Source organism: Melanerpes formicivorus, unplaced genomic scaffold (genome assembly GCF_026170545.1).
Source record: "Melanerpes formicivorus ecotype bairdi unplaced genomic scaffold, bMelFor1.0.p_v2 SCAF_72, whole genome shotgun sequence".
In the NCBI taxonomy this organism is placed as follows: domain Eukaryota; kingdom Metazoa; phylum Chordata; class Aves; order Piciformes; family Picidae; genus Melanerpes; species Melanerpes formicivorus.
In genome coordinates, this window is record NW_027142424.1 from 1,287,236 (window position 1) to 1,315,105 (window position 27,870).

Below are 27,870 nucleotides of genomic sequence, written 5' to 3' on the forward strand. Positions count from 1 at the left end.
GTCAGGTTCTTCCACTCTCATGGCTCAGCATTTTCAGCTCTCTGAGTATCACTTAATTCAGGAATGTTCTGAACCAAAGTGCTCCCTGCAGCCCTACATCAGAGGGATGTGAAGGAGAGAGCTGGTGGACCTGGCGCCTGAGCTGGTCCATGCTGCTGCCAAGCCCCTTTGGTTGCTCCTCCTCTAGATGGTATAAGACAAGAATAATCTTGGGAAGAAAACAGCTCCTCCAAGGACCATCACAGCTGTCCTGCAGCTCTCCAGGTTGTGTCCAGGCTTTATTATGCTTCAGCCAGATCTTCTTATCCCATGAGATACCAAAGAAGGCCTTTGTCTGATCTGGGGCAAAGAGACACCCCTCAAGTTCTGAGGGTTCAGCTTTGATCTTGGGCAAGGAGACACCCCTCATGTTCTGAGGGTTCATCTTTGCCTGATCTAGGGCAGAGACACCCCTCATGTTCTGAGGGTTCAGCTTTGATCTTGGGCAAAGAGACACCCCTCATGTTCTGAGGGTTCAGCTTTGTCTGATCTTGGGCAGAGACACCCCTCATGTTCTGAGGGTTCAGCTTTGCCTGATCTTGGACAAAGAGACACCCTTTATGTTCTGAGGGTTCTGCTGCTTGAGTGTCCAATCAATCATCTCTCAGAGAGCCTGTAGATACACTCTGCTTCTTTCCCTTATACTTTAAATTGATTTGTAGAACCTCAGGGGTGTGCTTTGCAGAATCAGAGAGTGGCTTGGCTGACCTTAAGATCTTCAAGTCCAGCCATAACCTAACATCTTCCTGTACACAGCTGTTAGGCCATGTCCCTAAGCTCCTCATCCAAACATCTTTTTAACACCTCCAGGGATGGGGACTCCACCATCTTTCTGGGCAGCCTGTGCCAATGCCTGACCACTCTTGCAGACATTTTTCCTTGTCTCCAGCCTAACCCTCCCCTGGCACCATTTCAGGCCACTTCTCATTTTATTACCTGATACCAGGCAGAAGAGACCAACCCCCACCTGTCTCCAACCTCCTTTCAGGGAGCTGTGGAGAGCAATGAGGTCTCTCCTCAGCCTCCTCTTCTCCAGGCTAAACAGCCCCACTTCCCTCAGCTGCTCCTCATAGGGTTTGTATTCAAGACCCCTCAGAACATACAGAGAAGTTGGATTCCTGTCCATCAGCCTGAGAAGGGCTGCATCAGAGGTTTGGAGGGAAGCTGAAAAGATGGGTAGAGAAGTCTTTGAAAGCACACAGATGAGCAAGAGCAGTGTCTCAGATTGAAATGAATTCCACTTTCTCTCTGATACTGCATGGAAAAAAACTGCAGAGCATCTTTTTTCTACCCTTGCTGAAAAGCAATGATCTCTCCCTTCCTGGGATGCTCTGTCTTCAGTTCTAGGCTCCCCAGTTCGAGAAGGGCAGGAAACTGCTGGAGAGGGTACAGCATAGAGCTACAGAGATGCTGAGGGGACTGGAACATCTCTGAGGAGGAGAGGCTGAGAGAATTGGGGCTTTTTAGACTGGAAAAGAGCAGATTGAGGGGAGAATTTCATCAATGCTGATCAATACTTCCAGGGTGGGTATCAGGAGGATGGCACTAGGCTTCTTTTCAGTGGTGCCCAGTGACAGGATGAGGGGTAATGGGCACCAACTGGAACATCAGAAGTCCCAGCTAAACATGAAGAGAAACTTCTTCAATTTAAGGGTGCTGGAGCCCTGGAGCAGGCTGCCCAGAGAGGTGGTGGAGTCTCCATCTCTGGAGACACTCCAAATCCACCTGGACATGTTCCTCTGACTGTCTTTAGGTGACCCTGAGGGCAGGGGGTTGGAGTGGATGATCTGCAGCGGTCCCTTCCAGCCCCTACCATGCTGTGATCCTCTGATGCTTAACCAGCAAATTCCAGTGACGAAAAGCCTTTTCCTGTCGCATTATCTTCCCTGTGACCCCCAAGCTTCTCTCTTTAAGATGTCCTCAGTCTGTCACCAGCCCTATCCTTTTTCTCTCGAGCTCCCTTTGCAGATCTGCCCTGTTTATATATAGCAATAGTGACCAGACTTGAATATAGCATCCCACACGGCGAGCGCGTTGCAGGAACACCGCAGCCGGTCCCCACTTGTGCCTCGGTTGTGCTGAGGCAGAACGAGCCAAACCCCCAGCCTCCTTAAATAGCTCTCCCATTTCCCTCATATACTTTCCAGCCTTTCTTTGCAAGCATTCTGGTTTCTGCTCATCTTCAGGCCACGTGTCCTGCTCTTGCCCACACGGTGGCAGAGATCTCAGTCAGGAATTCCTTGCTCAACACAGGACGCAGTTGCATTCCTGTTGCATCACAGCTGATGGCAGAAGATGCACACCCCTCTTCTCCTCTCTTCCTTCCCAAGGTTTTTCACAATGACAGTGGTAAAATACTGAAACAGGTTGACCAGAGATGTGGCTGAAGCCCCATCCCTGGAGCCATTCAAGATCAGACTTGATGTGGCCCTGGGCAGCCTGATCGAGTTGGAGATGTCCCTGCTGACTTGCAGGGGGGTTGCACAAGATGACCTTTGAGGGTCCCTTCCAACCCAGTGCAATCTGTGAATCTGTTTCCTCAGTCCCTGGGCAGAAATTCCTGCTAGCTCTGAGTGCCAAGACCTTAAGGGCCATCTAGTTTGGGTTTTATTTTATCCTTCCCACCCTTCTCTAGATTTTGTCCTTGCCTTTGTGCCCTGAGTGATGCTCATGTCATGTCCATTTTACACTCACCTAGAAGATGTTGGAGGTGAATGGTTTAAATGGAGATGAGTGTCTTACAGTACTGAAAGAACCAAAGCTGTTAGCAAAAGTGATTCTAGCATGGATGTCTGCAAGTGTGACTGGAAAGTTCAATGACAAGGTTCACTCTGTTAATTACTGTGTGGCATGAACACAGAAAGGTTGGAATCAGGTTGGAGTGCTTTAAACAGGGACTGGCAGAAATAATTGACATGTTTCATGTGAAGCTGGAGGAATTCTGTTCCTAAACCCCCCACCCTGACATGTTCTTTTGCAATGCAGCACAGCATTGGCTTTGCTCTAACCAGTTCCTGTCTTCCTCAGTTATTTTGGTCGCCTCTGCTGATGAAATTGTTCCTTTTAACACCCAAACATTTCGATTTCTATGTGAGCCCCTTAGGTGGAGGCATTCATTGAGCTCCCACAGCAAGGTCCTTGCTGTTATACATAAGGGGGGAAAAAATAGAAGAAGGGGGTCTAATTTAAACCATAATTTTGGTATGGCTTTAAAATTGAGCCATAAAAATACACTTGCTGCATTTCAGAGCCTTCAGGAGGCTGCAGGGAAATGGCCCTACTAGAGCTTAATTGCATCATACCCAGGGTTACTGTGAATTACTGCAGATGTGGCTTGACCTTCTTTGAGAGGTGAGCCCAGCCTGTCATTGGAGGATCTGTGCAATCCCAAAAAAGGGGGGGTTTGCCCATTAAAAAAGAGGGTTTACCCATTTAGATGTATTTTTTGCTCATTTAAATGTATTTTTCACTCATTTATTTTTCCTTTCAGTTCTCATGTTGGGGGTGGGGTGGGGTTTTATTGCTGCGGTGGCTTTTTGCAGCCGAGCGGGCAGCTGCCAGCTCCCTCCCCAGCTGTGGCCAGGGGCCGGGGGCCTGCTCATTGGAGCATCCAGCCCCCATGTGCAGGGCAGGGGGACGCGGGGGTGTGGCCGGGCGGCCCCGCTGGCTCCGCCCCCCACCCTCCTGCCCCTCCCCGCCCCCGCGCGCCCGCCCGCCCGCTTGCGCCGCAGCGGCACTGCGGCGGCCGCGGCTTTTTACCTAATATGGTCATGGCAGCGCTCGCGGCCGCCGCGCTGATTGGCGGGGGCGGGGCGCGGCAAGGCAAGCGCGCCGCCATTGTAACCCCTGCGCGCCCGCCGCGCCGCTGCCGCCGCTGCTGGCGCCGCCATTAACCCTCTTGTGCGCAGCCCTTCCGCCTCACCCGCCCCCCCGTGCGGGTACCTTTAGGGATGGGAGACCCAAGGGGCTGCCTCCTGCACCTTCCCGCAGTGCTCTAGGCTTGGGACAGAGTGGGTGGAAAGCCGCCCTGCAGAAAAAGGACGTGAGGATGCTCGTTGATAATCGCTTAGTACGAGCCGGCGTGCAGCCAGGTAGCCGAGGCGGCCAGCGGCACCCGGGGCTGCTTCGGCGAGGCTGTGGGCAGCGGCACCAGGGCAGGGATCGCCAGCCTGTACTGGGCACTGGCGAGGCCACACCTTGAGCACTGAGCTCCGTTCTGGAGCCTCACTCCAAGGAGGACACAGCGAGGGGCTGGAGTGGGCGCAGAGGAGGGCAGCCAGGCTGGGGAAGGGTCTGGAGAGGAGCAGCTGAGGGAGCCCGCAGAAAAGGAGGCTGAGGGGAGACCTCCTGCCTTTCTGCAGCTCCCTGGAAGGAGGTTGGAGTGAGGCGGGGGTTGGTCTCCCAAGGAACAAGAGGGAATGGCCCTGGGTTGGGGGGGATTAGTTTGGACACGAGGAGCAATTTGTTCCCCAAAAGGGTTGTCAAGGCTCCATCTTCAGGCCGCCCAGGGCAGCGGTGGAGTCCCCATCCCTGCAGGGGTTTCAAGGCCATGGAGATGTGGTGCTGGTTTGGTGGTTCCCTGGCAGTGCTGGGCTAAGGGCTGGGCTTGATCTTCAAGGTAATGGTTCAGTGGTTCTATCCTCCCCTATCCATTCCTCACCCCCTGGGGCTGCCTGCAGCCCGGGGCAGAGCAGCAGCCAGGGCTGGTGCAGCTGAGCTGTGGAAATGCTTTGTCTGAGCTTCCTGTTTTCTTGCATGCACATGTGCAGGGGGCTCTGCCAGGAAAACTCTTCCCCATTCCCATGCTCCAGCCAGAGCTGTGGCTGGCTTGCTGAAGATTGCAGTTCCCACAGGTTGGTTGGCTGGTTGGTCTGCAGGGAGATGGTCTCTGCTGGACTGAGCTATGTCTTTGTTCAAGGCTGTCATTTGTATCACTTAATGGCCTGTAGGTGATAGGAGCTGAGCTAATCAGCACTGACTCTGCACACCAGGGACAAAACACTGAGATCTTGCTGCTTGTTCTGGGCTGTGGGTGCCTGGGCCTGAGCAAAGTGCTAGTGTGGAATATCCCCATGGAACTGGGCACTTGCAGGCTTTGGGAGCTTATTTGCTTTGAGCCTCATCCCAGGCAAAACAGTGGGTGCAGAGATGGGGGGGAGGGATCTCAGGATCTAGCTTGGCAGCAAGTGGTGTGTGCCTCAGCCTTCCTTGCTAGATGAGATGGAGGTCATCTGTAGCATGGGAGGAGGAAAGGATGGGGAAAAAACTTCCTTGCTGTGAGGATGGCTGAGCCCTGGAGCAGATTGCACAGAGAGGTGGTGGAGTCTTCTTCTCTGGAGAGCTTCCAAGTCCACCAGGCCATTGTGCTCCTGGGCAGGCTGCTGTGGGTGCCCCTGCTTGAGCAGGGGAGTTGGACTGGATGATCTCCAGAGGTCCCTTCCAGCCCCACCATGTTGGGACCCAGGAATTGGCTGTAGCCCCCCCTGTTGAGGAACTGAGGAGCTGGGCATGGAAGGCAAGAAGCTGTGCTCCAGTTTCCATCCCTCAGAGCTCTCCAGTGTGAGCAGGATGGGTGTGTGCTCAGCTGGCAGGTTGGCAGCTTTCACAACAGTGTTGTGCAAGTACCAGGCTGGTCCTCCTGCCTTCCTCCAGGCTCATCCTGGATGGGTGGCTTGCTTGCTGTTCTGGTGGGGGGCTTCTCTTCCTCATAGAATCTTAGAATGCACTGGTTGGAAGGGACCTCTAGAGGTCATCTAGTCCAACCCCCCTGCAGGAAACAGGGACATCCCAACTAGATCAGCTGTCTCAGAGCCCCATCAAGCCTGACCTTGAATGTCTCCAGAGATGGGGCCCCCATCACCTCCCTGGACACCCTCACAGTAAAAAGCTGCTTTCTTCCTGACATCCAGTCTAAATCTGCCCTTCTCTAGTTTCAAGCCATTGCCCCTTGTCATACTGCTGTGTGCCCTTGTAAACAGTCCCTGCCCAGATTTCTTGTAGGCTTCCTTCAGATACTGGAAAGCTGCACTAAGGTTTCCCCAGAGCCTTCTCTTCCCCAGGCTGAACAACCCCAACTCTCTGTCTTTGTAAGAAAGGTGCAGCAGCCCTCTGATTAATTTTGTGGCCCTCCCCTGGACCCTCTCTATCAGGTCCATGTCATTCTTGTACTGAGGGGCCCAGAGCTGGACGCAGTAGTGCAGGTGAGGCCTCACCAGAGAAGAGCTGCTTTTGTTGCAGCCCACAGTGCCATTGGCCTTCTGGGCTGCAAGTGGACATTGCTGGCTCATATCCAGCTCCATGTTATTCCTGGCAGAATGAACCCAGGACTGCAGGTTGTCCTCTGGGATGCTGTTGGGAAGGGCTGTGCCCCTCGCTGTGCACTGCTCAATGCACTCAATCTCCCATCAGGTGCCAGCTGAAACAGCCTCTGCTCACAAAGGAGAGGGCTTGAGGGGGGATCTGCTTGTCCAGCTTGAGGGGGGAATGGCCTGAAATCGTGCCAGGGAAGGTTTGGGTGAATTTCTTTGCTGCAAGGGTGGTCAGGCACTGGAAGAGGCTGCCCAGGGAGCACCATCCCTGGAGGCACTGAAGAGAAGTGTGGACCTGGCCTGTTGGGCCCTGGTTTGCTGAGCATGGTGGGGTTGGGTTGGTGGACTCAATGATCTCAGAGGGCTTCTCCAGCCCCCACAATCCCTATGAATGATCCTATTTTACAGCCCAGGGGGAGATTTTGTGGCTTGCCTGATGCTCTTGAGGAGTCTTTGCCAGCACCCTGGGTTTTGTGCATGCTCCTGGTGCTGCTCTCTACATTGCAACAGAAGTTGGTTACCAATTTTCTTTCCTCCCCCCTCCTCCTCTTTTCAGAACCTCTTTGCCATTTTATATCTTGCGAGTGAAAAACCTGCCTCAAAAGCCTTCCTTTTTGTTTCACTTCCTCTAGGAAGATGCCTTCAGCTGCAAGTTGTGTTATGTAAGGCCTTTAGAAGAGGCTTTTGTTTTCCCCCACCCCCCTTTGGTGATACCTTTCATGAGCTGTTCCACTGGTGTGCTTGCAGGAGCTTCCACAGGCAGCCTCCCTGCAGGAGCTGCCCTCAGCTGGGTGCCCTGAGAGGCGGTTAGCATGTGGGTGGGTGAGAGCCACACACCTCAGGAATGATCTTCTTGAAGGAATATGTTGTTCTGCAAGTGACATGCCTCACTGCTCACCCCGGGGCACAGGCAGGCTGCTCACCAGCTGGGCCACATTTGCATTCCTGCAGGGAGCAGTGGGAAGCAAAGAAAATCCTCCTCTTCATTCATGGAAGGTGTGAAAGGAGAAGCAGGAGGTGCAGCTCTGCTGGGTTCATCAGGCCCATCCAGCAAGCTGGGATGGGAGGATGTGAGGTAGAATGAGTTCTGTGTCAGGAAAGCAGGAGGTGCAGCTCTGCTGGGTTCATCAGCAAGCTGGGATGGGAGGATGTGAGGTAGAATGAATTCAGGAGCAGGGAGGACATTCTGCCCTGTGCTCAGCACTGGTTAGGCCACACCTGGAGTCCTGTGTCCAGTTCTGGGCTCCTCAGTTTAGGAAAGATGTTGAGTTGCTGGAAGGTGTCCAGAGAAGGGCAACAAAGCTGGGGAGGGGTCTGGAGCACAGCCCTGTGAGGAGAGGCTGAGGGAGCTGGGGTTGCTTAGTCTGGAGAAGAGGAGGCTCAGGGGAGACCTTCTTGCTCTCTCCAACTCCCTGAAGGGAGGTTGTAGACAGGCAGAGGCAGCAAGCAGCACCAGAACAAGAGGACACAGTCTCAAGCTGTGCCAGGGGAGGTTTAGGCTGGAGGTGAGGAAGAAGTTCTTCCCAGCAAGAGAGATTGGCCATTGGAATGTGCTGCCCAGGGAGGTGGTGGAGTCACCATCCCTGGAGGTGTTCAGGAGGAGACTTGATGGGGTGCTTGGTGCCATGGGTTAGTTGTTAGGTGGGTTGGATTGGTTGATGGGCTGGACACAATGATCTTGAAGGTCTCTTCCAAGCTGGTTTGGTTTATTATTCTAGATCAGGCTGGCCAGAGCCTCATCCAGCCTGGGCTTAAACACCTCCATTCCTTCCTTTTCACCTTGGATTGGGCCCTGATTGGGATTCCCTTTGTTTATTCCACCTTGGGTTGTTGCCTGAAGCTGCTGTTAGGAGCTGGAGAGCATTACACCTGCTCCACTTCTGCCTTCCTGTGCTTCCCACAGAGTGCAAGGAGTGGAGTGAAGCCTCTTTAAGCTGTGGTTTTGTCCAGTGTTCAGATGGATGGCAGCATGCCATGGCTTTGTAGCCAGGAGGTGTTGGCTGCCAGGTTGGACTTGATGGTCTCTGAGGTCTTTTCCAACCTTATTGATCCTATGGATTTGTGAGTTGCTGTCTCCATGGCATAATGGTTTGTGTGGGCTACACCTGGGCAGAGGCACTCTTGGGGCAGGGTTGAGGTGGGTCTGAAGTGGAGGGTGAAATCCTGCCCTGCCTTAGCTGGTCAAAGCTTCCAGCTCAACTGAGTTCAGCAGAAAGAGTTCAAATAGAAGGGCCTTCTTCCCTGGGATCTGTGCAGCCTTTCTTCTGCCTCCTTCCCCATCTGCACCTTTTTTTGACTGCTCCCAGTTTCCCTCTGGCTAGCCCTGGAGGCCTGGGTTGCCTGGTGCCAGCTCTTGGGGCTCATAGCAGCACAGGGGTGGGAAGGGACCTCTGAAGACCATCAAGCTCAATTCTCCTCCCTGCCAGGAGGCTGTTGTTCCTGTGGATCCTTTCTGAGTGCTGTCTCCTTGCTCAGCACCTCTCCAGATGGGGAGGCTCACAGGATATTAGGGGTTGGAAGGGACCCCTGGAGATCATTGAGTCCAACCCCCCTTCCAGAGCAGGACCATGGAATCCAGCACAGGTCACACAGTGCTCATCTTCCACCACCCCACCCCCCCGAGCTGCAGTGGGGTTTCACCCCTTTATCCCACAAGCCTAAACTTGTAGGCCCAGGGAGTAGTTTCCCCTGCTCCTGTTGGGCTAACAGGGGAATGAACTACTTGTGGAATCATACTTCAGGGACAGAAGAAAAGAGCTCCTCTTGATCTGGTCACTTGTGAAGTCATTTCTGGCCAGCAGGTCTCTTTCTTTGGAACCTCAGCATCTTCTGCCCCAAGGGCTTCCTCAGCTTCCTCCTGCCCCCACCTCCCTCCTCCTCCTGCCCCCACCTCCCTCCTCCTCCTGCCCCCACCTCCCTCCTCCTGCCCCCACCTCCCAACTGTGATGCCAAGTCTTCAGGGGCTGCCCAGTGCCATGGTTTCTGCAGCCTTGCTCTCCCTGCTCAGGGCAGGGTTGGCTTTGTGCAGGACCCCTGCCTGGCCCTGTGTTTTTCTCCCCTCTCTGTGCATCCCCTGGGGTCTGGGCACTCCAGAACAAGGACCTTTGTCTTTGCTCTCTAGCAGGCTGCAATGTCTCCTGTAATGTCCCAGCCCCTGCAGCTGTCAAGGTGCTAAAAGGAGATCAGGAGCATGCTGAGGAATGTCTGGAGGGCAGAAGGAATGCTGAGGGTGGCCTGGTTTGGGAGCAGTTACATGGTTAGGAAGGCTTTAAAGCCTCCTGTGGCCTGACACTGCAGTGAGACCTTTGGGGAGCCACACTGTTTGCAGTCTTCTGCATTAGTTCTGGATGCCTTGCTTGGTTCCCTGGGTGACTAAGGTCTGTTTGTCATGCTCACAAGAGGGCAGTGCCCCTTCCTGACACCCTCCTGCCCCAGCTGCTGCAGCCAGTGCTGGAGGCTCAGTGGCCAGGGCATGGCACCCTTCCCTCAGCTGGACTCTCTGTGGGACTTGGAGGACAGCAGCACTGCTTAGCTCTGAAAGAGAGAAGAGCTCCCAGCCAGTTTGTGCTTCAGGCTGCAGTTGTGACCTGATTTCCTTCCTCAAACTTCTGCAGAGTGAGGGCTGGGGGGTGGGGGGGAGTTGCTTTTCTGCTTGTGCAACTCGATGCCACTTCCCTCTTTTAAAGGGAGGCTTTAAGGAGTGCAGGCCTGGCTTTGGGGGGAGAGAAGCAGCTGCTCTCCATGATGCTTTTACCATAATCCATTAGCTGCTTCCTGCAACCCATTGCCCTTTTCTGGCAGAGAAGTGCCCGTGGGGCAGGCAGGTTAATCCATGAGGTGACCACTTGCAGGAGCAGTTTGCCTCTGCCACTTTGCTGCCCCTTCTGAATTGAGGTTGGGTGGTGGTGGTGGGGGTTTGGTTTTGTATTCTCATCATCTCTCTTGGGTTTTTGTTCCTTTTCCTCTTGTTTCTACTGATCTGGGTTGCTTGAAAGCACTCAGGTGTTCCAGAGGGGATTGGACATGGCACTTGGAGCCATGGTTTAGTCAATGGGGTCTGTGGTGCCAGGGTGGACTGGATGAGCTTTGAGGTCTCTTCCAACCTTGGGGGTTGTGTGGATTTCTGTGCTGAGGGCAGCTTCCCCCCCCCCCCCCCCTGCACACAGTCACAGGGTGGTAAGGGTTAAAAGGGACCTCTGGAGATCATCCACTCCAACCCCCCTGCTCAAGCAGGGGCTCCCACAGCAGCTTGCCCAGGAGCACAATGGCCGGGGGGGTTTGGAAGCTCTGCAGAGGAATGGAGTGGAGTGGAGTGGAATGGAGTGGAGTGGAATGGAATGGACCAGGTTGGAAGAGACTTTCAAGATCATCCAGTCCAACCTATCACCCAACACCATCTAATCAACTAAACCATGGCACCAAGCACCCCATCCAGTCTCCTCCTAAACACCTCCAGTGATGGTGACTCCACCACCTCCCTGGGCAGCACATTCCCATGGCCAGTCTGTCTTTCTGGGAAGAACTGGAATGGGTTGTCTAGGGAGGCTGTGGCTGCCTCCTCCCTGGGAGTGTCCAAGGCCAGGCTGGATGAGGCCTTGAGCAGCTAAGTCTAGTTGAGAGGTGTCCCTGCCCGTGGCTGGGAGGTTGGAGTAGGTGATCTCTGAGGTCCTTTCCAACCTAAGGCATTCTGTGCTGCTGTGAAAGGGGATGCCTTGCTCTGGAGAGGGGAAATGCTGCTGGGAAGAGGAAGCAGGCTGTGCTGTAGTCTGCGTGGATGGGGTTTGCAGAGCTGCCTTAGACAGGGGTGAAGTGACACATCCCAGTGACACCCCACTTGTTTCTCACCCTGCAGGGGGGGCTGGGGGGCAGTGTTCTGGGGCAGGGCCTGGGGTGGGGGCACAGGTGGTTGGCCTCTGTGAAGGGTCACACATTCTAACAATGTGTTGGGGTGGTTTTGAAGCAGAGCAGATGAGGAGCATGTAGAAGCCTTGCTGAGGGGAGCTCTGGCTCTTGATGTGTTCAGCAAAGCTCTGTGGCTTCCTCTGCCCTGCAAAGACAGTTGTGTCTCTGACCACAAGTCAGTAGCTTCTCTGAAAGTGCCAGCTCCTTGCTCAACTGCAGCTTGCAGCAGCTCTGCAGCTTTTGAATCATAGAAGCAATAAGGTTGGAAAAGAGCTCAGAGATCACCAAGCCCAACCTGTCACCCAACACCTCATGACTACTAAACCATGGCACCAAGTACCACACCCAGTCCCCTCTTGAACACCTCCAGGGATGGGGACTCCACCACCTCCCTGGGCAGCACATTCCAATGGCTAACAACTCTCTCTGGGAAGAACTTTCTCCTCACCTCCAGCCTAAACCTCCCCTGGCACAGCTTGAGACTGTGTCCTCTTGTTCTGGTGCTGCTTGCCTGGGAGAAGAGACCAACCCCCACCTGGCTACAACCTCCCTTCATTTAGTTGTAGAGAGCAAGAAGGTCTCCCCTGAGCCTCCTCTTCTCCAGGCTAAGCAACCCCAGCTCCCTCAGCCTCTCCTCACAGGGCTGTGCTCCAGGCCCCTCCCCAGCTTTGTTGCCCTTCTCTGGACACGCTAGGGGGCCTCACTCTTTGTGGGAGCTGGAAGCCCATGGCTGGGCCCATCAGGAGGCTCACACAGAGGCTCTGTTGCCTCTTCCCCTCGTTGCCCTGAGAGCTGTTTAGTGAGCTGCTGGAAGCACAAGATGGGCTGTTGCAGACAGGAGCTGCCCTGGAGGTGATCAAAAGCAGAGCCTGGGCTTGCCCTGCTCCCTGGGGGTCAGCTGCCTGTCACAGGCAGTCTGCTGCTGCTGGGGCTGCTCAGGTTCACCCTGATCAAAACTGAAAGGTGAAGTTCCAGGTTTAATTGGTGCAAATTGAATTTAGTTTGGACTTCTTTTTCTTTGTTGTTGCTGTTGTTGCCTCCTTCCAGTAATCAATTACTGCCCAAACCTCTAAACTGAAGTGACAGGCACTTGTGCAGCCTGCAAATCATCAGCCTGCCTGCCTCTTAGAGGGTTACTCTCAGCCCTGCTGAGCAGCCAGAGCAGGTAGTCACTGACTTCTCACATTATTAATCATATTCCTCTTCCCCCCCACTCCTTTTGTGTTTCTTTTTAGGCCTCTGTTTGTATTTAGCCTGTGCTGAGCCTCCTGAGATCCATGCACCACAATGCCCTGCATGACTCTCTTCTAATCAGCTCAGTTTCAAGTGGCAAGTTGGGTGGATTCAGAAGTCTTTGGGTTTAATCCTATTCCCCATCCAAGAGGGATTACAGAGACTTTTTTAATGCCTGCTTTATGGCTTTTCAGCCACCACTCTTTCACTTGTAATAACTGCAGGAGCATTTGATTCACTGAGACAGCTTGTTTAGCCCTTCCCCTCCCCTCTTTCCTCCTCACTTTGCCCACTTGGGAAGTGGTTGTTTGGTTGCTGTAACTCAGCCTGGTGGGATCCATGTCTTGCTTGGTGGCTGGTAGAGGTCTTCAGGTCAGTAGGCCCTCCAAAGCCAGGGTCCAGCATTCTTTGTGGAGCCTTTTGTACCTCAGGCAGTGTTGAATAGGGTCAGCCTTCCCCATGGAGCTGGGTGGGAGGCATGCATTAGGAGAGGGAGCCTCCAAGGTTGGGGAGTGGCAGGGGTGAAATGCCAGCCATTTTTCTGCATCTTTAGACACAAAAGAAGAAGACCTCATCCCAGACCTCTTCCTCCTGCCTCTCTGCTCCCATAGATCTTGAAAAGGCCACAGCAGCATTCCCAGGAAGCAAAACTTCTTGGAGCAAGAGCCCTGGAAGTGCAGGTGTCTCCTGCTCCCCCTGCTTCTACTGCCCTGGGCCTTCAGGGGTTTAGGTGTTGCTTCTGTGATCATCTATGCCAAAAATGATCACAGGATCAATAAGGTTGGAAAAGACCTCAGAGATGATCAAGTCCAACCTGTCACCCAGCACCTCATGGCTAACTAAACTATGGCACCAAGTGCCACATCCAATCCCCTCTTGAACACCTCCAGGGATGGTGACTCCACCACCTCCCTGGGCAGCACATTCCAATGGCCAATCTCTCTCGCTGGGAAGAACTTTCTCCTCACCTCCAGCCTAAACCTCCCCTGGCACAGCTTGAGACTGTGTCCTCTTGTTCTGCTGCAGGTTGCCTGGGAGAAGAGACCAACCCCCACCTGGCTACAACCTCTGCTAGAGGGATTTTGTGTCCTTGCTCAGGGAGGAAGCTGAAGTTTCGGGTGCCTCAGCAGTCTGGGCATGGTCAGGTGCTTAGGATGTTAAGGGGCTCCATCAGCAAAGTGCAGACCCAAGTGGCACAGTTGGTGTCTTGGCAGCATCTGGGTGGCATCACTGGATGTGTCTCTGCTCAGATGGGCACTGGATGTGTCCCTGCTCAGATGGGAAGATCTCATTGGCTTGTTCTCCTGTCTGCGTGGTGAGCCTGGCTTTGGCAGCATGCTGGTGGCCTTGCTCCTGCTGCCGTAGAGAGGCTCCCATCAGGAGTGGGTGGCTGTGCCTGGCTGTGTCTACAGAATTGACTCCTGAAGTCAGTGTTTCCCTCTGCATAACTCTGTCCTCAAAAGTCTCCATCCAGGTTAATCATAGAATTGTCAGGGTTGGAAGGGACCTCAAGGCTCAGCCAGTCCCAACCCCCCTGCCCTGGGCAGGGACACCTCACACTACAGCAGGTTGCTCACAGCCACATCCAGCCTGGCTGCAAACACCTCCAGGGATGAGGCTTCCACCACCTCCCTTGGCAACCTGTGCCAGTCTCTCACCAACCTCCTGGGGAAGAACTTCCTCCTAACATCCAATCTGAATCCACCCTTCTGGTTTTTTTCCGTCCCCCCCAGTCCTATCCCTCCCTGACTCCCTCAAAAGTCCCTCCCCGGCTTTCTTGTAGCCCCCTTCAGATACTGCAAGGCCACAATTAGGTCTCCTTGGAGCCTTCTCCTCTCCAGACTGAACAGCCCCAACTCCCTCAGTCTGACCTCACAGGAGAGGAGCTCCAGCCCTCTGCTCATCCTCATGGCCCTTAGGTCCTTCAGTGATGGAAACAAGCAGGCTTGGTGAGCTCAGTGACCACCAGCTCCATGTAAAATCCTAGCTTGGTTATCTTCAGCTGTCCCTCAGCACTGCTCTGAAGCCCAGACTAAGCCAGAGCTTCAGTGGTGGGGCAGAGCCCTCTTCCCATGGCACTGGGGGTGGCCAGAGGGAAGATGTCACAGCAGATGCTGAGATACAGGCAGCAGAGTCCTGCTTTGCTTGAGCCTTCAACCCTTTTCTTGGGCCATCAGGAGCCTCCAGCCAGTTGGTGCTGGAGAGGAGAGGTGCTGGCTTGCTTCCTCCTGCCCATCCATGAGGTGGTTGCAGTTTGGTGAACTTCTGAATACTGAAGGAGTTGATGGAGGACTAATTAAGGAAAGAGTTCCTGGGTGAGGGGGAATGGATGGAGACTGGGGGAAGGGGGATGGAGGCTGGAGGAAGGGGGATGGAGGCTGGAGATTAGGAAGGAGTTCTTTGTAGTGAGGGTGGTGAGACACTGGCACAGGTGGCCCAGGCAGGTTGTGGATGCCCCCTCCCTGGAGGTGTTGTGGGCAGGCTGGCTGAGGCCCTGAGCAGCCTGGGCTGGTGGGAGGTGGCCCTGCCCGTGGCCAGGGGTTGGGAGTGGACGATCTGGAAGGTGCCTTCCAACCCAACCCCTTCTGTGGATCTACCATGGGGAAGCAGCCTCCTCTACCCTGAGATGTGCTCTGTGGGCTGATTGCAGCTCTCTTCTCTTGTTTCCTCCCTCCAGACAGGCAGGATTGACAAGTCCTACCCCACAGTGTGTGGCCACACAGGACCAGTGCTGGACATAGACTGGTGTCCTCACAACGACCAGGTGATCGCCAGCGGCTCCGAGGACTGCACTGTCATGGTGAGTGGCTTCCCTTTGCTCAGAGTGCTGCTGCAGCTGCACAGGGCACTTCTCTTGGTGCCAGAAGAGATGTTCTTCAGCCCCAGTAGAGTCGTGGAGGTGTGAGAGGTGTTCTGCACATCTCCTCTCAGCTGAGTGAATGATGCTGTCTGGGCTGCAGGACTGTGGTGGGTTGAAAATCTGCTCCCCCTCCTCCCTCCCCGACATCCAATTTGCCAGAGCAGCTCAGCTGGAGGCAGATGGAAGCTGTGTTTACAAGAAAGCCTACAACCTGCAATGAATATGTACAAAATGTACAGTGTTTACAGGTAATAAACAGAACAAGGACCCCCCCATGGCTAAGGGCCAGGGGAAGCTACTGGCTTCTGCCCCCTTGCCTCCCCCTTACTCCCCTGTACAAAAGGGACAAGGGAGCAGAGAGAAGTTAGGCTTAGCCCCAACAATGCAGCCAAGGTCAAGCAGAAGCCAGCAGAAGCACAAAGTTGGCATCTCCCAGCCCAAGGAAGCAAGAAGAGAGCAGAATTGTTTGGGGAGTGAAATCTTCAGGCAGCTCTCTCTCCAGTGGGACTGTTCAGAATGATCTTTAGTTCCCTTTTTTGCACCCAGCAGTGATTTCTTTGCATTGTACTGCAGATTTTCTGAAGGCATAGCTAAAAACTGGAGCAGGGATAGCAGTGAGCTTTGGCAGCTGCATAGCAGCAGAAGTTGGGCTCTCATCATTGGCACTTTCTTCTCATGTTGGGAAGGTGCAGCCTCAGGCTTCTGAGAAGTTTGGGAGACCTTCTGGTGACCTGTCAAGGCTTAAAGGGCCCAAGAAGAGAGCTTGGGGCCAGAGTTTTTAGCAGTGCCTGTTGTGGCAGGACAGGAATTGAGGGTTTAAACTAAAAGAGGGAGGTTACAGTATCACAGTATAACTAAGGTTGGAAGAGACCTCGAGGATCAAGTCCAACCTATCAACACAGACCTCATGACTAGACCATGGCACCAAGTGCCACATCCAATCCCCTCTTGAACACCTCCAGAGATGGGGACTCCACCATCTCCCTGGGCAGCACATTCCAATGGCCAATGACTCTCTCTGTGAAGAACTCTCTCCTCACCTCGAGTCTAAACCTCCCCTGGCACAGCTTGAGACTGTGTCCTCTTGTTCTGGTGCAGGTTGCCTGGGAGAAGAGACCAACCTCTTCCTGGCTACAGCCTCCCTTCAGGTAGTTGTAGAGGGCAATGAGGTCACCCCTGAGCCTCCTCTTCTCCAGGCTAAGCAACCCCAGCTCCCTCAGCCTCTCCTCACAGGGCTGTGCTCCAGACCCCTCCCCAGCTTTGTTGCCCTTCTCTGGACACCTTCAAGTGTCTCAATGTCCTTCCTAAACTGAGGAGCCCAGAACTGGACACAGGACTCAAGGTGTGGCCTAACCAGTGCAGAGTACAGAGTGGTTCAAAGTGGTTCAGAGTGGAGAGGAGGGAGGAATGTTTGAGGGTGGTGAAAGCCTGGCCCAGGTTACCCAGAGAGGTGGGAGGTGTCCCATCCCTGGCACCACTGCAGGTCAGGTTGTCTGGGGCTGGGAGCAACCTGCTCTAGCTGCAGATGTCCCTCCTGTCTGGCTGACCTTGAAAGGTTTGTTCCCACCCACATCATTCCATGATTCCACTGAGGTGGAACTTTGTGTCATGGACTCTCCCTGTGTCTTTCCTGGCTTTGGCTTCCACTGCTGTTGCATTTCTCCTGCCCCTGGGGGTTTGCCTGATGTTTGGGAAGAGGAAAGATGAGGAAGTGCTGGCCAGTGGGGAGGTGTTCTGCTTGGCACAGCTTTTGCAGGAGTCTGAGGTGGTTCCTTGCCTCAACTTCCTTGTGTGGGGGGGGAGAAGTGGAGGCTGGAGGGGAGCAAGCCCATCAGGTTTCAGAACTGCTTCAGCCCTTGGTTTGAAGGTGATGCTTGAATTGCTTCCTGTATCCCCAGGCTGTGGGGAAGTGCCAGAAGGACATCTTTGGGTTGTTTTATAAATCAATAAAGCCCAATCCAGATTCTGCACCTGCCAACCTTGGTGCTGAGGCCTCTTTTCCCCTTGGTGAAAGCCCCCTGAAGGCCTTGCTCTGGGATGGATGTGGAACCCTGTGGGTGGAAAGAGGGCAGGAAACAAAAAGGGTGAAAGGAAATCCTTGGGAGATGAAAGAATGCCAAATAACTTCAGGGATCCTTAGCCATATTTAGCAATGCTGGAGGCTGAGTGTTATATTGAAACCTTATTATAGATCTTGGCAGATAAATTCCTTTGCTTCTGTTCATCCTTCAAATGTTTGGGAGGGGATTTCATCCCCAGAGGCTTCTCCTGGGACAGCTCTTGGCCTGTGAGCTCGCAGTCTTGGAAGCTGAAGCATGTTACCAAGGTGGCCTATATTTAATGCTAACCAAAACAACAAGCTTCTGTGTTTGAAACTTTCACTGCTGGGCTAGAACCAGGCTGTGGAGGATGCAGGAAGGTCCCTCCAGAAGCTAGGATCCAGGGAAGGGCTCTCTTGAAACATGAGCACCAACAGAAGCAGGCCAAGCTGAGGTCCAGAGCTGCCTTCTTGGAGGCAGAGTGAGTCTCTAATCCAAGTGCCATGAGAAATATGTTGTGAGGCTCCAGAGGGATTGAGTGATGTAGAAAATCCAAGAGGGTTCAATTGGTGAATGGTGCCACAGCCAGCTGGCAGCCAGGCACCAGTGGCGTCCCCCAGGCATCAGTGCTGGGCCCCCTCCTCTTTACCATCTTCATTGATGATCTGGATGAGGGGATTGAGTCAGTCATCAGCAAGTTTGCAGATGACACCAAGTTAGGAGCAGATGTTGGTCAGATAGAGGGTAGAAAGGCTCTGCAGAGGGACCTGGACAGGCTGGACAGATGGGCAGAGTCCAACAGGATGGCATTCAACAAGTCCAAGTGCCAGGAGCTGCACTTTGGCCACAGCAACCCCATGCAGAGCTACAGGCTGGGGGCAGAGTGGCTGAGAGCTCCCAGACAGAGAGGGACCTGGGGGTGCTGATTGACAGCTGCCTAAACACGAGCCAGCAGTGTGCCCAGGGGGCCAAGAAGGCCAATGGCATCCTGGCCTGCATTAGGAATAGTGTGGCCAGCAGGAGCAGGGAGGTCATTGTGCCACTGGACTCAACACTGGTCAGGCCACACCTTGAGTCCTGTGTCCAGTTCTGGGCCCCTCAGTTTAAGAAGGACATTGAGAGACTTGAAGGTGTCCAGAGAAGGGCAACAAGGCTAGGGAGAGGCCTTGAGCACAGCCCTGTGAGGAGAGGCTGAGGGAGCTGGGGTTGCTTAGCCTGGAGAAGAGGAGGCTCAGGGGAGACCTCATTGCCCTCTACAACTACCTGGAGGGAGGTTGTAGCTGGGAGGGGGTTGGTCTCTTCTCCCAGGCAAGCAGCACCAGAACAAGAGGACACAGTCTCAAGCTGTGCCAGGGGAGGTTTAGACTTGAGGTGAGGAGAAAGTTCTTCCCAGAGAGAGTCGTTAGCCATTGGAATGTGCTGCCCAGGGAGGTGGTGGAGTCCCCATCCCTGGAGGTGTTCAAGAGGGGATTGGATGTGGCACTTGGTGCCATGGTCTAGTCATGAGGTCTGTGTTGATAGGCTGGACTCGATGATCCTCGAGGTCTCTTCCAACCTTAGTGATACTGTGATACTGTGATACAAGCTGTCCAGAGGCTCCTAACCTAGACACAAAGTGTCTGTGAGGCTCAGAGCCTACAACTGTGCAGGAGAAACTCCCTGGGGCGTGGGGTTGTGGTGGGCTGTCTGCTCACCTGCACACACTGCAGAGGAAGAGGAGCTTCCCTCCATCCCTGGGGACATCATGTGTGGGACAGGCACTGTGGTGTAGCTGGTGTGAGTCTGCATGCTTCTGTTTGTGTGTGGTACCTGTTGGCATGACTGTCTTGAGAGGCAGGCACTGAGCAGCTGGAGAGGTTGCCCAGGGAGGTTGGGGATGCCCCCTCCCTGGAGGTGTTCAAAGCCAGCTTGGAACCTTGAGTGGTCTGGTCTAGTGGAAGGTGGTGGGGTTGGAACTATGAGGACAGACTGAAGGAATTGGGGCTGTTCAGTCTGGAGAAGAGAAGGCTCTGAGGTGACCTCATTGTGGCCTTCCAGGATCTGAAGGGGGCTACAGGAAGGCTGGGGAGGGACTGCTCAGGATCTCAGGGAGTGATAGGACTAGGGGGAATGGAATGAAGCTGGAGGTGGGGAGATTCAGGCTGGAGGTGAGGAGGAAGTTCTTCCCCATGAGAGTGGTGAAGCCCTGGAATGGGTTGTCCAGGGAGGTGGTTGAGGCCCCATCCCTGGAGGTGTTAGAGCCCAGGCTGGATGAGGCTCTGGCCAGCCTGCTCTAGTGTGGGGTGTCCCTGCCCATGGCAGGGGGGTTGGAACTAGATGATCCTTGTGGTCCCTTCCAACCCTGAATGATACTATGACACTATGATCTTTAAGGTCCCTGCCAACCCAAAGCATGCTGTGAATGATGGTGTTCCTGCTGTGCCTCAAGGAGCAACCACCCCCAGCTCACGGTCTGGAAGATGTTAGGTGTGTGTCAGCTGGAGGTTTAAATCATCTTGAAGCTTAGTGCCAGCTGCCAGCATAGCAGTGAAGAGAGCAAAGAGAACTGAAGGCTTAAGCTGACTCTGCTGTGAAGTGTTGCATAACCTCTGGTGGGAAATGATGTATCCCAAATCACTTGGGAGAGTTGTTAGCTGGGCTGGACAGAGCTAGAGTGTGTGAAGAGCAGCCCTGGCCTGGCCTGTTTGGAAACAAAAGTGGATGAGCTAATGAGCCTTCCCACTTTTAATCACTCTTGTGTCCTGGCACAGCTAATTCAGCATCCTGTTTGCTTTGCTTGTCTTCACTGGGGGGGTTTGGAGTCCTGCTTCCTGAGGACAGCCTGTCACTGAGTAAACTCCTCTGACTCTCAAGTGGTTGTTCATCAGCTCAGAGCTCTCCAGTAGCCCAAGTGAAAGGAGAAAAGGTTGAAGTGGTAGAGGAGGCCTTGGGGCTTTCTGCATGAGTGGCAGCTGCTTTGAAAACCAATCACTGGGTGTTTCTGAAGCCCTTCTGTGCCTTGTCACTCAAGGGTTTGGGATCTTACCCTGTGCCCCAACATCTCTCATCAATGCCAAGTAGACATTTGCTGAAGGGAGGGAGCATGGCTTTGAGATGCTATCTCACCAGTGTCTCTGGGTTGAAGAGGGTTGATTCCCTCCAGCCATCATTTTGAACTGTCTGCAGCCTTTGTGTTGGTTAACTTGGCTCTGCTCAGTGCTAGAAGCATCTCCCTGTAAACAAAACCTCAGATTTATAGGAGGTGGAAATACCCTGAGAGCTGCAGGTATGGTGCTGGAGATCCTTAGGCTAGGGGTTGAAATAAAGGATGGAGGAAGAAGTCTTGCCCTGCTCCTCCTGCTGCTGCTCTTGCCCTGCTCCTCCTGCTGCTGCTCTTGCCCTGCTCCTGCTGCTGCTGCTCTTGCCCTGCTCCTGCTGCTGCTGCTCTTGCCCTGCTCCTGCTGCTGCTGCTCTTGCCCTGCTCCTGCTGCTGCTCTTGCCCTGCTCCTCCTGCTGCTGCTCTTGCCCTGCTCCTCCTGCTGCTGCTCTTGCCCTGCTCCTGCTGCTGCTCTTGCCCTGCTCCTGCTGCTGCTCTTGCCCTGCTCCTGCTGCTGCTCTTGCCCTGCTCCTCCTGCTGCTTCTGCCCTGCTGCTGCTGGGCTTTGTAGCTTGGGCAGCTTGAGAGATTTAACTTTGTAGCAGCCCCAAGGTTCTCCTGATGAAAGGCCCTTGGCAGGGGTGATCTGGCAGGTTCAGGTGGTGCACATTACTTTTGCTGTCACTGATGCATTCAGAGATTATTTGGAGGTAGAGCAGAAGAAGGTGATGGGGAGGGCAATGCTTAGGACAGAGAGCCCCTTTGTGCAGGTCATGGTGCCAGTGGGCTATGAGCACCCCACTGTCATAGAGCCATAGAGTGGTAGGGGTTGGGAGGGACCTCTGGAGATCATCAAGACCAACCCCACAGCCAGAGTATGATCATCCAGGGCAGGTCACACAGGAACACATTCAGATGGGTCTTGAAGGTCTCTGCAGAAGGAGGCTCCACAACTTCTCCGGCCAGCCTGCTCCAGAGCTCCAGCATGCTCACACCAAAGTGTGTCCATTGCCCCCTGTCCTATCACAGGACACCAGTGAAAAGAGACTGGACCCTTCTTGACACTCACCCTTCAGGTATGTGTAAACATTGATCACATCCCCTCTCAGTCTTCTCCAGGCTAAACAGCCCCATGTCTCTCAGCCATTCCTCAGCAGACAGGTGTTTCGGTCCCTTCACCATCCTCATGGCTTCCATTGCACACTCTTCAGCATGTCCCTGTTCCTCTTCAACTGGGGAGCCCAGAACTGGACCCAGTGCTCCAGATGTGGCCTCACTAGGGCAGAGTAGAGGGGTAGGAGAATCTCCCTCTTCTTTCAAGCACCCCAGGAGACCATTGGCCCTTTTGCCTGATCCTGGTGTGGGGAAAAGAGGGAAAAGTTTGGCTCCTCCAAAGCCCTGCCTGCTTTCTCCTTGGTGGGAGTGGAGAAGTGCAGACTCTTCTTTCATCCCACACTGGGTATTCCTTGGGGCATGCCTTGGCCTCCATCCCTTCTTTGCCTTTGCCAGTTGGAGTGTGAAGCCAACAGATTCCTTTGGAGCTGGCAAACAGAACTTCCTTGAAGTGGTTTTGAGATATAATGGAATGCTTGTAGTCTGCAAGTGGTGGAGTACTTCCTCTCTCTGCCTTGTGCTCCAGAGCATGGCTTGTTTCAGGCATCCAGGTCACACAAGAGCCTTAGCAAGCCACCTGACACCATGCAGGCAGCAGCAGTGACCTCTGGCTTTCTGGCCAGACTTCTCCCTTCTTTTGCAGGAGAGCTGGCTGGGGACTCTCCATCTCCTCAGCTCTGAGCTGCTCTCAGCAAGGCTTCCTTGAAAACACACACATACCTTCTGTTGGCCTCTTCTGGTGTTGCCTTTGAAGAGTGATCCTCTTGTGCCAGCAAATAGGGAATTGCTTAAATGTTCATGCCTGGGTGAGGGTAATGCACTGCAGGCTTTTGAATCCAGCTGGGAGATGTGGGATGCTGGAAGGGCTTGTAGGTGGTGTCAAAGGGTCAGAGGAAATGTGGGATGCTGGAAGGGCTTGTAGGTGGTGTCAAAGGGTCAGAGGAAATGTGGGATGCTGGAAGGGCTTGTAGGTGGTGTCAAAGGGGTCTTTCTGACCCTTTGGATGGCAAGTTTGGAAGTATGGAAAGTTTGCTTCATGAGGAGGGGGAGTTTGCAGGCCATGGTCAGAGTGGAGTGAGCAGCTGAGTCAGCAGCTGGCTTTAGAAGTTGACCAGTGCCAGGAAGGACCCTGGGACACCAACCTGGCAGCAGGCAGTCAAGATGTGATACCAGGACAAGGTGAAGCAAGAGCAGAGCTCCAAAATGTGGAGGCCCCAAGTGCCTTTTCCTTGCAGTGACACCAGAGCAGCAATGGGGCTGAAAGCCAGGGCTCTTCACTCAGACTCACAGAGTGCAGCAGCTTGGAAGGGACCCTCAAAGGTCATCTTGTCCAACCCACCTGCAGGCAGCAGGGACATCTCCAAGTAGATCAGGCTGCCCAGGGCCACATCAAACCTGATCTTGGCTTGGATGGGAGCACACTGCAATGGGTTAGGAATTGGCTGGAGGCTGAGCCCAGAGAGTGGTGGTGAATGGTGCCACAGCCAGCTGGCAGCCAGGCACCAGTGGAGTCCCCCAGGGATCAGTGCTGGGCCCCATCCTCTTTAACATCTTCATTGATGATCTGGATGAGGGGGTTGAGTTGATCATCAGTAAATTTGCAGATGACACCAAGCTGGGGACAGGAGTTGATCTGCTGGAGGGTGGAGAGGCTCTGCAGAAGGACCTGGACAGGCTGGACAGATGGGCAGAGTCCAAGGGCAGGAGATTGAACACATCCAAGTGCCAGGTTCTGCACATTGGCCACAGCAACCCCATGCAGTGCTACAGGCTGGGGTCAGAGTGGCTGAGAGCAGCCAGGTGGAGAGGGACCTGGGGGTAGTGGTCGATGGTAGGCTGAACATGAGCCAGCAGTGTGCCCAGGCGGCCAAGAAGGCCAAGGGCATCCTGGCCTGCATCAGGAACAGTGTGGCCAGCAGGAGCAGGGAGGTCATTCTGCCCTGTGCTCAGCACTGGTTAGGCCACAACTTGAGTCCTGTGTCCAGTTCTGGGCCACTCAGTTTAGAAAGGAGGTTGACTTACTGGAACGAGTCCAGAGAAGGGCAACGAAGTTGGTGAGGGGCTTGGAGCACAGCCCTGTGAGGAGAGGCTGAGGGAGCTGGGGTTGCATAGCCTGGAGAAGAGGAGACTCAGGGGAGACCTTCTTGCTGTCTACAACTCCCTGAAGGGAGGTTGTAGCCAGGCAGAGGTTGGTCTCTTCTCCCAGGCAGCCAGCACCAGAACAAGAGGACACAGTCTCAGGCTGCGCCAGGGGAAGTTCAGGCTGGAGGTCAGGAGGAAGTTTTACAGAGAGAGAGAGATTGGCCATTGGAATGTGCTGCCTGGGGAGGTGGTGGAGTCACCATCCCTGGAGGTGTTCAGGAGGAGACTTGAGAGGGTTCTTGGTGCCATGGTTTAGTTGATTAGGTGGTGTTGGGTGATAGTTTGGACTCGATGATCTTGAAGGTCTCTTCCAACCTGGTCTGGTCTGGTCTATTCTATTCTATTCTATTCTATTCTATTCTATTCTATAGTGAGGGACAGGGCTTCAACCACATCCCTGGGCAACCTGCTGCAGTATTTTACCACTCCCATTGCCAGGGAAACTCACTGGTTCCTTCCCAAAATGTGGCTGGAGGAATTGCTGATCTTTCTAGGCTAGAAACTGATCTCAGCTTCTCCTCAGGTTGCTGCAGAGTTGTGGTTCCCTTTAAAGGGCACTTGAGAAAACCAGAGGTGCTGATGAAATGTGCTTTGTTTGCTTTCTCACATGCTCTTGGTGCAAAACCTTTGCTCCTCTGAGACCCAAACCTCTGCCCATGACTTCACTTCCTCCATCACAAACAAACCTGCCAGGTTAATGCTAAAAATACAGCCCCACAAACCCCAACCCACCCCCAGAACCCCTTCAAGTGGGAGCCCTGACAAACTGCTGCTGCTGTCCTGTTCCCCTTGCAGTGGATCCTGAGTCCTCACCAGCAGCAGGTTGCAGAGGTCCTTGAGCAACCTGGGCTGGTGGGAGGTCCCCCTGCCCATGGCAGGAGGGTTGGAACTGGATGATCTTGAAGGTCCCTTCCAACCCAAAGCATTCTAGGATTCAGCAGGCTGGTTCCTGCACCCAGAAGGAAAGTTCCTTCATTTGTCCTGGGGATCTCATTCCACCCAACACTGAAGATGGGCACACCCCACCCTGTGCAGGCATGAGTGGGCTCAGTCCCTTGGGAGCACTCCCTGACCTTTCACACTCCCAGGTGGCTGGCTGGTGGGTTGATAGGGGTTTGTTGCAGTCCCCAGCAGGATTAGTAGGTTAATAGTTGGTGTAATCTGCCAGGGATTACACTGCTCTGCAGCTGCTGCAAACTCTAGGGGCTTTCCCTTGGAGGGGACAAAGAATTCTCCAGAGGCTTTGCAAAACTCCTTTCCTGTGGGATTTTTACCTCCCTTTCCTCTCCCCCCTCCCTGCTGGCTCACATTTAGACATGGTCCTGGAGTTTCCTGGCACAGGAGTTTGCTCTGAAGATGGGCTTGCACATGATCACAGGATCACAGCATGGTAGGGGGTGGGAGGGAGCTCTGGAGATCAGCCAGTCCCACCCTCCTGCCAAGGCAGGGGCACCTAGGGAAGGTCACATAGGAGTACATCCAGGTGGGGTTTGGATGTGTCCAGAGATGGAGACTTCAGCACTTCTTTGGGCAGTCCACCACCTCTCTGGGTCCAGCACTGGAACAGGCTGCCTGCAGAGGGCAGAGAGGCTGCCTGCAGAGGGCTGAGAGGTTGCCTGAAGAGAGCTGAGAGGCTGCCTGCAGAGGGCTGAGAGGCTGCCTGCAGAGGGCTGAGAGGCTGCCTGCAGAGGGCTGAGAGGCTGCCTGCAGAGGGCAGAGAGGCTGCCTGCAGAGGGCAGAGAGGCTGCCTGCAGAGGGCTGAGAGGCTGCCTGCAGAGGGCTGAGAGATTGCCTGCAGAGGGCAGAGAGATTGCCTGCAGAGGGCAGAGAGATTGCCTGCAGAGGGCTGAGAGATTGCCTGCAGAGGGCAGAGAGGCTGCCTGCAGAGGGCTGAGAGGCTGCCTGCAGAGGGCTGAGAGATTGCCTGCAGAGGGCTGAGAGGCTGCCTGCAGAGGGCTGAGAGATTGCCTGCAGAGGGCAGAGAGGCTGCCTGCAGAGGGCAGAGAGGCTGCCTGCAGAGGGCAGAGAGGCTGCCTGCAGAGGGCAGAGAGATTGCCTATAGAGGGCAGAGAGGCTGCCTGCAGAGGGCAGAGAGGCTGCCTGCAGAGGGCTGAGAGATTGCCTATAGAGGGCTGAGAGGCTGCCTGCAGAGGGCTGAGAGGCTGCCTGCAGAGGGCTGAGAGATTGCCTATAGAGGGCAGAGAGGCTGCCTGCAGAGGGCAGAGAGATTGCCTATAGAGGGCAGAGAGGCTGCCTGCAGAGGGCAGAGAGGCTGCCTGCAGAAGGCTGAGAGGCTGCCTGCAGAGGGCTGAGAGATTGCCTATAGAGGGCTGAGAGGCTGCCTGCAGAGGGCTGAGAGATTGCCTGCAGAGGGCAGAGAGGCTGCCTGCAGAGGGCTGAGAGGCTGCCTGCAGAGGGCTGAGAGATTGCCTGCAGAGGGCTGAGAGGTTGCTTGCAGAGGGCTGAGAGATTGCCTATAGAGGGCAGAGAGGCTGCCTGCAGAAGGCTGAGAGGCTGCCTGCAGAGGGCTGAGAGATTGCTGATAGAGGTTGTGTGCCCATCACAGCTCTGTTCTTCTTGGATGCTGAAGCTGCTGGGAGTAAGGGTGAGCCAAGGGCTGCAAAGGTGCTGAGGGGCCTGGAGCATCTCTCTGATGAGGAAAGGCTGAGAGAATTGGGGCTTTCTAGGCTGGAAAAGAACAGACTGAGGTGGGATCTGATCAGTGCTGATCGATACTTCAAGGGTGGATGTCAGGAGGATGGCACCAGGCTTTTATCAGTGGTGCCCAGTGAGAGGACAAGGGCTAGCAGGCACAGAGTAGAACATCAGTTCCATCTGAACATGAGGAGGAACTCCTTGACTTGAAGAGTGCTGGAGGCCTGGAGCAGGCTGCCCAGAGAGGTGGTGGAGTCTCCATCTCTGGACACATTCCAAACCCACCTGTGTGACCATCTCTGGGTGCCCCTGCCTTGGCAGGGGGGCTGGTCTGGGTGCCCTGCAGAGGTCCCTGCCCATCCCTGCCGTTCTGTGATGTCCCCAGGAGCCCTGTCAGTGGGAGGTGACATCGTGTGAGGCTTAGGGCTGAGCTGGCACCCTCTGAGATTTTCTGCACCCCGAGGGGGGCTTGCTTTGAGCAGCAGCCACCACTGGGAGAAGGGGGAGACTGGGGTTAGCTCCAAAAGCCATCTCCCCCTCCTGCATGTCTGTCTGTCTGTCTGTCTGCCTGGCTACTCAAATCCCCTCTGCTCGCGTCTGCTGGCTGCCCCAGCTTGCCTGGGCTCGGTGGGCAGGGTCTGGCCAGCCCTGCTCTCCAGCTCCAGAGCCGGCAAACAATAGAAGGAGAAGCAAAAGTGCTCTGATGCTGCCATCTACCTGCAGGGAGCTACAATGGCTCTCTGCTGGCTTCTTCTGGGTTTCACATGCACTGCATCTAGGTCAAACCCAGTTCAAAGCAGACTGTCCAGGGCTGAATTGCAGGAATAGTTTTGGTGGGGCTGATCCTGCCCCTGGGGCATGGGGTGATGGGTTTTGTTTATCCCACCTCTGGACCTTGCCAGTTGGAGAAGCTGCATAAACCTGCACTGAGCCCACAGCTGGAATTGCTCTGATCCTTGGGGGGGGTCTGTTCCTCCTCCTGATGGTGCTTCCCTGAAGCAACAACAGAAGGAAAGAAGCAAACAGGCAGTTTGCTGCAGTCCCTTAAAGCAAAAAGTAAACCTGTCTGTCCTCTGGAGGCTTTTGAAAGCTCCTTTTCATTTCTGTTTCCCTCTGATACCTCCCTCTCCTCTCAAGGGGTGGCTGCTCTGACACTGGCTTGGGCAGCTGTGACCTTTGCCAGGGCCAAACTGCTCTTGCCCAGTTAAATGGCAGTGGAATGGAGTGGAATGGGATGGGATGGAGTGGGATGGGATGGAATGGAGTGGAGTGGAATGGGATGGGATGGAATGGGATGGATTGGAATGGACCAGGTTGGAAGAGGCCTTCAAGATCATCACATCCAACCCATCGTCCAACACCACCTAATCAACTAAACCAAGCACCCCATCAAGTCTCCTCCTAAACACCTCCAGGGATGGTGACTCCACCACCTCCCCAGGCAGCCCATTCCAATGGCAAATCACTCTCTCTCTTGTGTAGAATTTCTTCCTAACAGCCAGCC

At 54.4% G+C, this 27,870-nt stretch overlaps 1 protein-coding gene across 2 annotated transcripts in view; it reads left to right on the top strand.

Annotated features, from left to right (window-relative positions):
- CORO1C (coronin 1C) overlaps nt 1-27,870 on the top strand; it is an 87,816-nt gene that overhangs the window by 46,716 nt on the left and 13,230 nt on the right. For both annotated transcript variants that reach the window (XM_068163343.1, XM_068163345.1), the window contains exon 3: nt 15,160-15,282. In XM_068163343.1, the coding sequence (XP_068019444.1) occupies nt 15,160-15,282 (123 nt within the window). The remainder of the gene's footprint in view (nt 1-15,159; nt 15,283-27,870) is intronic.